Below are 15506 nucleotides of genomic sequence, written 5' to 3' on the forward strand. Positions count from 1 at the left end.
ATGCGTGTGCGTATTGGTGCGCTTCGCGGTGTGTCCCTGTAGATGTGGGCTGAGTCTACACAGCTCTGCGTGAGACACGGAAACGAACAGTTAACACGTTTCTTCACTCGAGGTGTAGCAATGCAGGACACATGCTCAGCGTAGGTGGCCTTCAAGTCATACTGCGCGGAGGCGGACGGTTCCCGTTGGACGATGGCGGATGACGTAACATCATCCACACATAACAGGCACTCCACGGTACAGATAGGACAGTGACAGTAGCTGAGACGACGACAGACACAGGAACCCTGGGCACAGTACAACTCTGCCGCTGAACAACTATGATTATAATAACATATCTAGTATAATACTATAATATATATATTATATATGATATTATCATATTATTATAATATATATATATCGAGCAAATAATGTCGGCCGGCTGCAATTCTGTGAACAATGGGCGTAAAGATGAGAAAGATATCGGAGACAGATCGACTACAAGTAGTTATCTAACAATTATGTATTATTGTTATTTATTATTTTATTATTTTATTATTATTTTTTATGTAATATCAGTATTAGCATTCAGGCATTCGTAATACAGAGGGTATCTATATTGAATATAAATGATGTAGTACAATATGAAACATGTTCACCGGTATCAGGGATTGCGTCGCTGCGTTATATTCTTAATTTGTCCGTATGAGGACTCGTTTGCAGACGGAGAGATAGCAAGAGTCAGAAGCTCGAGGAACTGATCCTGGCCAGGATTCGTCTACAGGAAGACGGCCAAGGACGCGCCTCAAATAAGTAGTTGCCGCAAACGACATCGGCAGGAAAACAGCCCTCAGCAGGCTTAGTGTTGGCTTAGGAAACAGATAAGACGGATGAGTAGAGTTGGACGACGACTTTATGTTATACGAAAACCGTTTTCAGAAGCCCGTTTCACAAATGGTACAGTAATCATCAGTTGTTTGACATGTTTATATTAAAAAGTTTTTCATTATTGTAACTCGGGAAACCCGCGGTTGTATTTTCTCAAAAAATTTGAAGAAAGAAAAAAGACGCAATAATTAACCACTCACTGCTAGATGCTTTCCTGTTTTTTCTTGCTCCGGCATTCAGTTGTACAACTGGGCACATTGATAACATTTCCGCATCAAGCAAGAACAAAGTTCCGGCTACAACACAATGCTGCTATTTATACAGTGCCTTATGTAAGGTGAAATTTCGAGTCTAACGGTTACCCTATGACGGCTATAGTCCGAAGTATATGTCGGTGTGGACGAATCTGTAAGACCTGTAATTAACTGTAAACCTAGCCCGAAACTGTAAACCTCTTTTCACGAAGAGAATTGAGGGTGCGTTTTGCTTACATAGCCGACGAAGGACAACCATGCGCAGAGTTACAGTTCAGTTCAGTCAAACATAAATTATATGATTTTGTATGCAAATACTAGCTATTTTTCATAGGTACAATATTGTTGGCTAAAGGGAGTTTAATTACCCTTCAAACCACCAGAATTCCCGATTTTGCAAGCATTTCTACATGTCAGCGATTAGGCTAATTATTCGCGGTGTCTATTCCACTGGAGGTTGTATAATATATAGCCGTACGTAGTGTTAAAAACCTACATACTAGTCTTGCTTTAACGACAGTCACATTATCGAACAAGGTAGGTTTGGCTAACACATTTCTGAAGAAAAATGCGTCCGCTTAAACCGTCGAAATGCCGTTATAAGCATGAATGTTTTAATGAAGCATAGTTCGGGCGATGCGCATATGATGGTGTATTGCTCAACATGTTTTGCTAGGAAGTCTATGACAATACGAACATACGCATATACGCTCTCCTATGACACTATTTGGTCATAGGAAGATTCTTTCCTATGAAATTATGGCGAGGCAACTTCGTCCGCTTTACAGCTGATTTCACTGCCTGGCGTTCCTAATCCGATCCTAAACTCCTATGATGCGCCAGCACATACAACATATATTTGGCTAGGAAGAATCTTCCTATGACAAATAGTGTCATAGGGAGAGCGTATATGCGTATGTCGTGATGTGTCATGAGTGCTAGCACGAACAGGCGGGCTCATTCTATGTGGACGTACATGTAACGATGGATGTGTTTGTTGCGGCAGATCATCTTCAGACAACAAAGTGTTTGTGTCGTTAGCAATGGTGACTCTCTCTGTGTACAAGCGGGAGAGACCCACGGTACGCACCGTCTATACCTCTATTGTTTACACGTATTCGTTTATTAATAGGTTACACGGTTTTATACCTGGGAATGAAATTGACGCGGGCTCCGTACCAAATAGCGGGTTTATCGTGACCTAGACTTGGGTTTAAGTGGTAAATTGCCTATGCAAATGACATCACTACAAGACTCTAAATCTAACATTTATAAAGTAGTAGCACGTATATGATAGTAATTTCATTTTAGGATAGGTTAGGGGCTGCGTATATATTTAATAGGAGGTGATTACTATTGTTTTTATAATTTCCAACGGAACCATCGTCAAGTAGAAGCACTAGTAGTCGATTCACTCGTAACTAAACTATATTTGAAATCAGCCCGATGAGAACTGTTATGTTACTTGTTTCTAGCGGTGAGCTGGGACACGGGAAATCCGCGATACTGTAACTTAGGCTAGAGCGCTACTGCAGCTATCACGCGCGGATGCTGGGTCCAGGGACAAGTGTGGTGCGGCCTGCCCGCAGAACAACATTCTATCATAAACCCACATCAATATCGGTGGAGTTAATATTACAGACTATTTCATACAATCATTATTGCTGACAAGTGAGTGCGACTCGAACATTTACTCAGTTTATCTACGTGTAAATATAAAACTGGTACTAATATCTTTACAAGCAAAAATTTTAGGAACTGCATGCAAAGGCCTGAGGCAATTGTAGTCGCAAAGTAACAATAATTTTGTCTGGTATTTCCGATTAACTCACAGACACGCAACGCGCAACGCACGCACCACGCTAGCACACCACACAGAACACACAAACACCACACACACACCACACACCCACCACACACACACACATACACACCACACGCACACACACACACACACACACACACAAACCAAAAACATACACAACACCACACACACCAGATACATACACACACACAGCACACACAGGGACACAGCTACATACGCACACACACACACCACACACACACACATACAAACACGACAACACACACACCAACACACACAACACACACAAAAACACAACACACACACAACATAATAACACACGACACACACACAACCACACACCACACAACACACACACAACACAACACACACACATAACACACACACACACACACACATCATACACACACCCCACACACACACACACATACACACACACACACATACACACAACACACACACACACACCAACACACCGCCAACTCATACACACACCCCACACACACACACGACACACACACAACACACCCACACACACACACACACAGCACACACACACACACACACCACAGCATCACCACATACCACACATACTATATATATATATTATAATACGTATATAATATATATTTATATATTATATACATATTATATGTAATATTATATATATATAATTGATAAATAACATAACACACTGCCACCTACCTCTGACATCATAAGAACGTAATATCGCATCGATTGATTCTCAATGTACAGTTGTCATTGACGCGTGATAACATGGATAATAACATTTAGCACACATTTCGGAGATGCAAACGACACGAGTCGCTGCATCCGTCACATGACGAGGGTCTGCTTCCAGGTGTCTGGGTCGTCGGTGCAGAACAGCGCAATCATACAAGCCGGTTTCACGGCATCACGTAACGAATGCCGTACTCGGATGGTCCAACATGCGGTCATCCACCTGTCGCCAAGATGCTAGAGGTATGTCACCTTCCCATACTTGTCAACGATACTAGCAGATATGTCTCTCCTTGTTGTAAGATAGTAAACAGTTATATGTCCTTTCTTCCTCGTGTAAAGATTTTATGGCAAGATATGCTCCCACTTGTTCCATTGTAAAGACAATTAGCAGATTTTATTCCCCCCCACTGCTGTTAAAGATGCTAGCAGTTATATTTCCCCTACTTCTTTGCTAAAGATACTAGCACGTATATTATTTCTTCCCTCCACTGCGTGTAAGATACTAGCAGATTATATTTCCCCCTCTTCTGCTTTGTGTAAAAGCATATAGCAGATATTTTCCCCCTCTCCTGTTTGTAGATACTAGCAGCAGATATTATTTCCCCCGCTCTCCGTATGCTAAGATACTAGCAGATTATATTTCCCCCTGTCCTGTTGTAAAGATGCTAGCAGATATATTTCCCCTCTCTGCCTGTATAGATAACTAGAGACTATATTTCCCCCTTCTCCTGCTTGTTAAAGAGTTACTAGCAGATATATTTCCCCTCTCCTGTTGCTTAAGTACTAGCAGATATATTTCCTCCTCATCCTGTTTAGTAAGATACTAGCAGATATATTCTTTCCCCCTCTCCTGTGGTAAAATACTAGCAGATATATTTCCCCCTTCGTCCTGTTGTAAAGATTTACTACAGAATATTTCCCCCTCTCCTGGTTGTAAAGATGCTAGGCAGATATATTTTCCCTGTCTTCCTGTTGGGTAAAGATCTGAGCGCATATATTTCGCCCTACTGCCTGTTGGTAAAGCTGCTAGACAGTATATTTCCCCTTTCATGTTTGTATAGATATAGCAGATATGATTTTGCCCACTCTCCTGTTTGCTAAAGATGACTAGCGATATATTTTCCCGCCTCTCTGTGTGTAAGATGCTAGCACGATATATTTCCCCCTCTCCTGTTGTAAAGGATACTAAGCAGATATATTTTCCCTCTCCTGCTTGGTATAGAGTGCTAGCAATATATTTCCCCCCTTCCTGTTGTAAAAGATACTAGCCAGATATATTTCCCTCTCCTGTTGTAAAAGATGACTAGCAGATATATTTCCCCTCCTCTGCTTGTAACAGTACTAGCAAGAATATATTTCCCCCTCTCCTGTGTAAAGGATGCTGCAGATATATTTCCCCCTATCTGTTTTAAAGATACTTAGCAGATATATTTCCGCCTCTCCTGTCTGTTTAAGATGTTAGCAGCATATATTTCCCGCCTCTCCTGCTTGGACAAGATACTAGACCAAGATATATTTACCCCCTCCTCTGTTGTAAAAGTACTAGCACGATATATGTCCCCTCTCCTGTTGTAAAGATGCTAGCAGATATATTTCCCTCTCCTGTTGTAAAAAGATACTAGCAGATAGCTATTTCCCCTCTGCCGCTTGTAAGATGCTTAGCAGATATATTGTCACCCTCTCTGTTGTAAAGTGCTAGCAGATATATTTCCCCTCTCTGTTGTAAAGATATAAGACAGACAATTATTTCTCCCCTCTTCCTGTTGTAAAGAAAAAAGCTAGCGAAAAAGCTCTTCTAATGGCAGGCAGACTTATTTCTTTACCTTCCCGGTCAATTGAACGACCAGTTAATTTTACTAGCATCCTTCGCCGCTGCTACTTGATGGAATGGAGCTTATATGGCCGGACTCCCAGCTTGTTGATCGATGTGATGTGTTTTTTCCTTTCTTGCTAACTGTTCTTCTTCCGCTTTTTCACACTCTTTTCCCTCTTTTTTTCTCCTTTCGTTCTTCTTTTTCTGCGTGGCCTGTATGGTCTGTCTTGTCTGTCTCTGTCTGTTTGTCTGTCTGCTCTGGTCGTCCGTACGTGCGTTCGTTGTCGGCGTCCGTCGCGTCCGATCGTCCGTTCCGTCCGTTCCGTCCGTCCGTACTTTCCGGTCGCGTCGTCCGTCCGGTCGTCGCGTCCGTTACCAGCGTTCGTCCGTCCGTGCCGTCCGTCCGTCCCGTCCGGTCCGTTCGTCCGTCCGTCCGTTCGTCTCAGTCCCGTCCAGTTCCGTCCGTCCGGTCCGTCCGTCACGTCTAGTTTCATCCGCATCCAGTCGTTCCGTCCGTCCCGTCCTCGCGTCGTCCGTCCGTCCGGTTCGACCCGTCGGCGTCCAGTTCCGTCCGTCGTCCGTCCGGTCGTCCGTCATCAATCGTCCCGTCCGTGCCATCCATCCATCGCATCCGTCCGGTCGTCCATACCGTCCGACGCACATTCCATCCGTCCAGTCGTTCCGTCGTCCGCATCCGTCAATCCATTCCGTCCATCGTCCGTCGCGTCAACTAATATCCGGATCCGTCCGGTCGGCCGTCCGTCCGAGTCGTCCGTCATCGTCGTCCGTCATCCGTCCCTCCGTCCGTCCACGATCCGTCCGTCCGTCCGCACCGTCCGTCGTCGTTACGTCCGTCGTCCGTCGTCGTGCCGTCCGTCCGATCCAATCTCGGGCGCCTGCCTGCGGGACATCTATAACGCTTAGATAGTCTTGCGTTATACATGCTCATTATTATTTTGCGTTGCTTATGCGAGGTGCACTTATCGTATATTGGTTTCTCGTTGTTTCAGCCCTCAAACGACCATCATTACGGCAGCACAAGCCGTCGCACATCCCAACTGTGCACGACGCCGTGTTTACGCATAACGCGCGACTGCTATGCTGCAACGGATCTGCTGTGGGTCGGACCAGTGCTGGGGTCGTTCTCAACCTGCCCCTCCCCCACCTCACTGCATCAACCACCAGGCCGCTCCCACCTACCTAACGTGAGCTGGTGAGCCGTATACACGGTTGTTAGACATTTGTGTCGTGGTGAAATTGAAACTAAATTTAAATACATTCATAATCGATGATAACTTAGGTAATACCACAAACTTTAACTACCAGTACTACATTCTTAGGCATAAGACTACAATACTGTAACTCAATTATATATATATATATATATATATATATTATTATATATGTGTGCTTGTGTGCCGCCAGCTGTGTGTGTGGTGTGTGTGTGGGGTGTGTGTGTGTGTGTGTGTGTGTGTGTAGTGTGTGCCGCGCGTGTGACAACGTGCCGTGCGCTCGTCGGCGTGCGGTAGCGCGTGCTTGCGCTGTGCGCGTCTGTGTGCCGCGTGCGCGGCATGGATGTTGTATGCACAAATCATTCTATAACTGATATATTTTCAGTTCATTCGTGATCTGTCATCTCCGTAGATCCGTCATTCGTTGGACATGCGACTGCGGCGCTGACTATTATAACCCTCCTGCGTTTCAGGCATCCCACACGGACACACCGCGGTCAACGTTACGCTTCCTCACCTGCGTTGAAGCATGACGCCGAGCGTGCCACCTCTGGGGCAAGTCAAGGGCAAGGTCGAGCCAGCGCAAGCGCCGACAAGGCTCGGTCTCCGCACAACCGTGTGTTGGGTGAATCAGCGGCTAGCGCGGTGACGGCTTCGAAGACTTTCAGAATTTCGCGTCTAACGATTCAGCCGGGCGTGACGATAGCACAAACCACCTTCTGCTGTGGCAGTCTAGCTTCACCCACTGTTCTCTTCTAGGCAACCTCATCTTTCTGTGGCAGGTCTAGCTTCACCCACTGTTTCTAGGCAACCTCATCTTTCTGTGGCAGGTCTAGCTTCGCCCGCTGTTTCTAAGCAACCTCATCTTGCTGTGGCAGGTCTAGCTTCGCCCGCTGTTTCCAGGTGGCCTCATCCTGTTGCTGTAGGTATAGGTCCGCCCGCTTTCGCTAGGCAACCCCATCTTGCCACCTGTAACGCCCACTGTCGCAAGATTAACGCTTGCTGCACGGGAACTCGTTGTAGGCAACCGTCTGCTAGTGCTCTGGAAGGTTGGGAGCAATACATTGCTTCAGCGATCCATGAACTTGGCCGACCATGCTTGATCTCCACCATGCATCTACCGATGTAAATGATCTCTAGCTTGTGCCTTTTATCCACACATTTTCCTCATCATCTGGAAGGTCTAACCACTCGCACTGTTGCTAAGCAACCACCTGCCTAGTTGAAAACGTCTGACCACTCGCACTGTTGTTTGGCGACCACTCACTAATCGTGCATAGCCTAACTTTCTTTACCGCTAGGTGGCCACCTGTTACTTGAACAGCTCTCAAGCCGCGTGCCGTTGCTAGGCAACGTCCGTGAAGGTCCGTGGCTGGCCATGCAATCCCCGCATGTTCCATCTACGTAACTGATAACAGGAAGAGATGGCGTATTCAACGCATGTTTCTGGGTAGAAAACAGATGAAATCTTCAGGAATTTTCACAATATTTTTATGCCTATACTCGGAACAAAAACATCAGTTGTGTTGCGCGCCCTGTGTCACAGCCCCTACCCGTTGTTTAATGGTAAACATGATAAAGTATAGTTGATACTTCAACCTGGCAGCCGTGGCCAAACATTGAACGTTTGTATTCTGTTATTCGTTAGCACACCACCTTTTGGCTCATCTGTGGGGTACGCTACTTTCTTTACAAAGGCTCCGCCTCCCTGCAAGTGTATTGTCATTGTCTATGATTACCGTATATATCATTAACCAGGACGTAGTTGTAATTTTGTACAGCGGTCTGTCCTCCGTAGAACTCCTATTACACATCTGAAGCTGAATTCGCGAATTAATATCGCGTCCAACCCGAAACCGAGGTCTCTGTAAAGCTTTTATTGTTCGACCTCTAATGAGTAGCATTCCAGTGTTTCGGGGGCTGGAAGACATTGCTGCTTGCCGCGAGTTTTCGTGCTCGACTCACGATCCTTCCATAGCGATGATGCATCTACTGTGCTTCTCTCATCGCTGAGAGTCACAGAACAGAGGGAAACACACGTACAGAGGGGGGAAGCCCATCATAACGTACACGTAAGAAGCGGTAACGTTAGCAGCTAATTTTAGTGTCATTAACTGTCTTGGTCGATTTAACTGGATTATACCAGCTGAATTTGTGTGTCAGAAGTCTATACTCGATAGGTAAGTGTGGGATGCTTGCTTGTGGACTGCTTGTGGACCTCTACTCACCTGATATCCGTGGAAGCAGATCTGTAAAGGCGTTCAAGAGTGCCATACGCGTCAGTCGCTTGTGATTAGCGAGCTGCCTTCCTCCTGAACTCCAACCCTGAGGTTATTACCTAAACTGAGTTTGGAATTACAGGGCAAGCCGGATATCTTCTCATGAGTGTACTAATCAGTCATTAACAAGTAACCCCGTCGTGGGCCGTTCGCATAAAACTAACAAGGTTTCTCGGTGCTAGTTGGTGAGGTTTCTCGTCGACTGAAAGTGAAATGTGTCAGAGCATGTGCTTCTTCCAGGTAGCGGTCTTTTCTGAGTTGCAGTGCTTAGCGTATTGGAATCAAAGCAATCTCCATTGCATGTTGCAATACACCATGCCCTCTAGAACGCATACAACCATATATATATATATATGTTTTCTATGTAGAAACGGTGAAACGGTAGCCGCTGTATTTGCGCTAAAAGATTACCTCAGAAGATTTTTATTTGATTTAATTCTAACCTAGCTGTACCCATTTGTTAATTAGCACTCGGCAAGTAACGATCGTTTAGCAGTAACTATTTATAGTTAGTACTTGCTCCCCGCTTCTCTAATGCAGCTGCAGGAGGCTTCACTGGCGTTTTGTTTTGCGCGCTCTATGGGGCATTAGAACGCGTTCGTCGTCGAATGACTGGATATAGCGTGATTATAGCAGCGATTAGCAGCGAGTTTTATAATAGCTAACCTATGTTCGTACGCAGCTTTCCCACGAAAAGGTGGAGTTACTGTTCTATTGTTTCGCCGTCGGCTGTGAACGTGAAGATTATGATGTAAACTACTCTCTGTTGTTTTTATTTTGGTGCACAAAGCCTTATTTATAAATCTGTAGATATGTATTATTTATATGATGTATTTATAGCCAAGCTGGTACGAGCCGTCTTGTGTGTATGAAGTCATACAAAAACTGGTGTTTTACTGTACTCTGTCGTATAGGAGTGATGTGCCTTTTGAAGGAAAGATGTTGACATTTCAGATTTTAATAAATTATCTTTCCAGCATATACCACAGTACATACATTTTTAGCTTATTTTTGTATATCTTTGTGTACATAGGCCTACTTGCGTTTTGGGCCGTTATGGCTGAAGAAAACTGCATAAAATATAGCAGTGCTTGGTTTCTTAATTTGTCCGTATGACTCGTTTGCAGACGAGGATAGCAAGAGTCAGAAGTCGAGGGAACTGATCCTGCAGGATTCGTCACAGGAAGACGGCAAGGACGCTCAAATACTAGTGCCCGCAAACGATACGGCAGGAAACAGCCCTCAGCAGTCTCTTATGTGGCTAGGAACAGAAGACGGATGGTAGGTTGACGACGACTTACTGTATAGAAACGTTTTCAGAAGCCACGTTTACCAAATGGTACAGTAATCATCAGTTGTTTTGACATTTTTATATTAAAAAGTTTTCATTATTGGTAATCGGAAACCGTTTTATTTTCTCAAAAAGAAGAAGAAAAAAGACGGTAATATTAACCAATCAATGACTAGTGTTCCTGTTTTTTCTGCTCAGCATTCACGTGTACAACTGCAATGATAACATCCGCATCAAGAAGAACAAAGTTCGGCTACAACACAATGCTGCTATACAGTGCATTATGTAAGTGAAATTTCGAGTAACGTACCTACTGACGGCTATCGTCCGACATATCTGTGGTGTGGACGAATCTGTAAGACCCTGTAATTAACTGTAAACCTCCCCAGAACTGTAAACCTCTTCATCCGCAGAAGAAATTGAGGTGCGTTTTGTACATAGCCGACGAAGGACAACCATGCGTAGAGTATACAGTTCAGTTCAGTCAAACATAAATTATAGTGATTTGTATGCCAAATACTATCTATTTTTCATGGTAATATTGTTGGTAAAGAGTTAATTACCTTCAAACCACCCGAATTCCCCGTATTTTGCAAGCATTTCTAACTGTCAGCATTGGTAATATTCGGTGTGCTATTCCGCTGAGGTGTATAATAATATACCGTACCGTAGTTAAAAACCTACACTACTGTCATTCACCTTATACGACACAAGGTGGTTTTGGTATACACATTTTCTGAAGAAAAATGCGTCCGTTAAACCGCGAAATGCCGTATAAGAATGAATGTTTAATGAAGCATACGTTCGGGCGATGCATATATGGTTGTATTCTATGTCACGTCTGTAACGTGGATGCGTTTTTGCTGCAGATATTTAGACAACAAAGTGTTTGTGTCGTTAGCCAATGGTGACCTCTCTGTCTACAAGCGGGATACAGGTACGCACCGTTATACCTTGTATGTTTACACGTTTACGTTTATTTATAGGTTACACGTTTATACCTGAGATGAAATGCACGGGGCTCGTGACCAAATAGGGTTTCGATCGTGACTAGACTTGGGTTTAGTGTAAATGCTATGCAAATGACATCACTACAAGACTCTAAATCTAACATTTATAAAGTCTAGCATGCATAATATGAAGTAATTTCATGTTTAGGATAGGTAAGGGTGGTATATATTTAATAGGTAATTACTATTGTTTTCTATAATTTCCCACGGAAAACCATCGTCAAGTAGAACACTGTAGTCGATTCACTCGTAAGTAACCTATATTTGAAATACACCCGATGACGAACTGTTATGTTACTTGTTTCTAGCGGGAGGCTGGGACACGGGAAATCCGATTACTGTAACGTTAGGTAGCGCTACTGCACCTATCACGCGTATGCTTGGGGTCCAGGGACAAGTGTGGTGCGGCTGCCAGAACAACATTCTAGTCATAAACACCACATCACTATCGGTGGAGGTAATATTACAGGCTATTTCATAACAATCATTATTTCTGAAAAGTGAGTGCACTCTAACATTATACTCAGTTTATCTACGTGTAAATATAAACTGTAGTTATCTATACAAAGAAAATTAGAAACTCATGCAATATGAAACTCATGAACGTAATATCGACATCGATTGATTTCCAATGTACACGTCTCATTCCGCGTGATAACATGATAATGACGTTTCAGCACACATTTCCGGCATGCAACGACACGAGTCGTGCCATCCGTCACATGACGAGCGTCTGCTTCGGTGTCTGGGTGTCGGTGCAGAACAGCGCAATCATCAAGCTGTTTCACGGCATCACGTACGAATGCTTACTCGATGTCAACATGGGTCCACCTGTCGCCAAGATGCTAGCAGGTATGTCACCTTCCCATATTGTCAAGATACTAGCAGACATGTCTTCCCTTGTTGTAAAGATAGTAACAGTTATGTCCCTTTCTCCTCGTGTAAAGATATGAGCAGATATTTCCCCCTCTCCCGTTGTAAAGATACTAGCAGATATATTTCCCCCTCTCCTGTTGTAAAGATAAGATACACTAGCAGATATATTTGCTTAACCTGCCACTGCTGTAAAGATACTAGCAGATATATTTCGCCCTCTTCTGTGTAAGATGCTAGCAGATAATATTTCCTCCTCTCCTGTTTGTAAAAATACTAGCAGATTATATTTCCCCTCTCTGTTGTAAGATACTAGCAGATATATTTCCCCTCTCCTGTTGTGAAAGATACCTAGCAGATAATATTTCCCCTCTCTGTTGTAAAGATGCTAGCCAGATAATAATTTCCCCCTCTCACTGCCTGTATAGATACTAAGCAGATATATTTCCCCCTCTCCCTGTGTCAAGATAGCTAAGCAGATATATTTCCCGCCTCTCTGTTGTAAGAGATACTAGCGAGATATATTTCCCCTCTCCTGTTGTAAAGACACTATAGCAGATATAGTTTCCCCTCTACCTTGTTGTAAAGCTACCTAGCAGATATATTTCCCCCTCTCCTGTTGTAAAGATGCTAGCAGATATATTCCCCCTCTCCTGTTGTAAAGATACTAGCAGATATATTTCCCCGCCTCTCCTGTTGTAAAGACTGCTAGCAGATTTTTATAGTTTCCGCCCTCTCCTGGTTGTAAAGATACTAGCAGATCATATTTCGCCCCTCTCCTGTTGTAAAGATAACTAGCAAGATATATTCCCCTCTCCTGTTGTAAAGAATACTAGCAGATATATTTCGCGCCCTCTCCTGTGTAAAGATCTAGGCAGAATATATTTTCCCCCTCTCCTGTTGTAAAGATGCCTAGCAGATATATTTCCCACCTGGCTCCTGTTGTAAAGATATCTAGCAGATATATTTCCCCCTCTCCTGTTTTGTAAAGATGCTCGCAGATCATATTTGCCCCCCTCTCCTGTTGTAAAGATTCCTAGCAGATATATTTCCGCCTGCTCCGTTGTAAAGATACTAGCAATATGATTTCCGCGCCTCTCCTGTTTGTAAAGATGCTAGGGCAGATATAGTTTCCCCCTGCTCCTGTGTAAAGATACGTGAGGCTACAGATATATTTCCCGACCATCTCCTGTTTGTAAAGAATGCTAGCAGATATTATTTCATCCCTCTCCTGTATGTAAAGATGCTAGCAGATCTATTTCCCGCCTCTCCTGTTGTAAAGATACTAGCAGATAAATATTTCCCCCTCTCCTGTTGTTAAAGAAAAAAAGCTAGCAAAAAAGCTCTCTAATGCCCAGCGACCTTATTTCTTTACTTCCCGTCAATTGAACGACCGTTAATTTTACAGGCATCTTCGCGCTGTACCCTTGTGCGAAATTGAGGTTATCTGCCTACTCCCCCAGTTGTAACGATGTGTGTTTTCCTTCTTGCTGACCTGTTTCTCTCCGCCTTTTCCACCTCTTTTCCTTCTTTTTTTTCTGCCCTTTCGTTCTTCTTTTTCTGCGTGCCTGTCTGTCTGTCTGTGCTGTCCCTGTCTGTCTGTCTGTCCTGTCTGTCTGTCTGTCTGTCTGTCTGGTCTGTCTGTCCTGTCTGTCTGTCTGTCTGTCTGTACTGTCCTCGCTCACTGTCTGTGCTGTCTAGTCTGTCTGTCTGGTCCTGTCTGTCTGTCTACTCTGTCTGTCTGGTCTGTCCTGTTTGTCCTGTCTGTCCTGTCCTGTCTGTCTGTCTGTCTGTCCGTCCGTGGCGTCCGTTCGTCCGTCCGTCCGTCCGTCCGTCGCGTCGTCCGCTCCGTCCGGTCATACCGGTCGTCCGTCGTCGTCCGTCCGTCCGTGCCGTTCGTCCGTTCCGTGCAGTCGTCCGTCGTCCGTCCGTCCTTATTCATCCGTCCAGTCCGTCCGTCGGCGTCCGTCGCGGTCGGTGCCGTCCCATCCAATCCGTCCGTCGCATCATACCATCGCGTCCGTCCGGATCCGTCCATACCGTGCGCCCATCCATCGTCAGTTCGTCCGTCGTCCCGTCGCGTCCATCGCTATCCGTCCAGTCGTCTATCCGTCCGTCCATCCGTCCTCCAATCGTCCCGTCGTCCGTCCGTCCGTCCGTCCCATCGCGTCCGTGCCATCGTCCGTCCGTCATCTCCCGTCTCAAGTCGTCTCGTCCGTCGTCCCGTCCGTCGGCGTCCATCGCATCCGTCGCGTCCATCCGTCCGTCGTGCACCATCCGTCCAGTCGTCGCGTCGTCCGTCCATCATCCGTTTCATCCGTCCGTCCGTCCGTGGGCCGGTGGCGCGGTCGTCCGCCGTCCGTCCGTCCCGTGTGCACCATCTGCCTGCCTGTCCTGTCTATCTTATACGGCTAGAGTCTGCGTTCAATGACATTATTATTATTGGGCCGTGCTATGCGAGTGCACTTGACCGTATCTTGTTTTGTGTCCAGCCTGCAACGACATCATACGGCAACACAAGGCCGCGTGTTTACGCATAACGGCGCTGCTCTGCTGCAAGGATCTGCTGTGGTCGGACCAAGTGCTGGGTGGTTCTCGACCTGCCGCCTCCCCACCTCCTGCATCAACCACCAGGCGGCTCCCACCTGCCTTAACGTAGGCTGGTTGAGGCTATACACGGTTGTAGATATTTTCGTGTCGTTGAATTGCAATGAATTAATACATTCATAAATCGATGATAACTAGGTAATACCACAAACTTAAAAACTACTCATCTACGCAATTCTTAGCATAAACACAATACTGTATCGCTTCAATTATGATATATATGTAGTATTACACATATATATATATATATGTGTGTGTGTGTGTGTGTGTGTGTGTGTGTGTGTGTGTGTGTGTGTGTGTGTGTGTGTGTGTGTGTGCCGTGGCGTGTGCCGTGGCGTGCGAGTGCCGCGTGTAGCGTGCGCGAGCGCGTGGCGCGTGCGGTGCGCGTGTGCGTGCGTGGTGTATAGGCACAAGCTCATTTAAAACTAATATAATTTGCAGTCATCATCGTCATTCGTGTGAACATGCCGACCCAAGGCCTGACTATAAACCCCTGCGTTTTCGGCATCCCACACGGGACCACACCGAGTCACGTACGCTTCCTCAGCCTGCGTTGAGATGACGCCGAGCGTGCGCACCTCCTTCAAGATCAAAGGGCAAAAGGTCGAGCCAGCAGGCGACAAGGCTCGCGGGTCTCGGGGACCACCAAAAAACGTGTGTTGGTGATCAGCGGCGGTGACGCTTCGAAGAGCTTTCAAATTTTCGCGT

The 15506-nt window shown here is 45.3% G+C and overlaps 1 protein-coding gene across 1 annotated transcript; it reads left to right on the plus strand.

Annotated features, from left to right (window-relative positions):
- The first annotated feature begins 7267 nt into the window (after positions 1-7267).
- Positions 7268-14850, plus strand: LOC106813411 (rho guanine nucleotide exchange factor 17-like). The gene is made up of 8 exons (XM_014817544.1): positions 7268-7340; positions 8040-8102; positions 10145-10298; positions 10507-10593; positions 11178-11245; positions 11627-11775; positions 11996-12170; positions 14684-14850. Exons 1-8 carry the CDS (start codon positions 7268-7270, stop codon positions 14848-14850), a joined length of 936 nt encoding a protein of 311 aa, XP_014673030.1.
- The last annotated feature ends 656 nt before the right edge of the window (positions 14851-15506 follow it).

This window comes from Priapulus caudatus, unplaced genomic scaffold (genome assembly GCF_000485595.1).
Source record: "Priapulus caudatus unplaced genomic scaffold, Priapulus_caudatus-5.0.1 Scaffold768, whole genome shotgun sequence".
In the NCBI taxonomy this organism is placed as follows: Eukaryota; Metazoa; Priapulida; class Priapulimorpha; order Priapulimorphida; family Priapulidae; genus Priapulus; species Priapulus caudatus.

What these genes read in the sequence shown, in the direction of transcription:
- LOC106813411 (XM_014817544.1), top strand. Translation starts at nt 7,268, where the DNA reads ATGACGCCGAGCGTGCCACCTCTGGGGCAAGTCAAGGGCAAGGTCGAG. An exon ending in GCTGCTATACAGTGCATTAT is followed by an intron (nt 10,594 to 11,177) that starts GTAAGTGAAATT and finishes TTTTTGCTGCAG; the next exon opens with ATATTTAGACAACAAAGTGT. An exon ending in CCACATCACTATCGGTGGAG is followed by an intron (nt 11,776 to 11,995) that starts GTAATATTACAG and finishes ATGACGTTTCAG; the next exon opens with CACACATTTCCGGCATGCAA.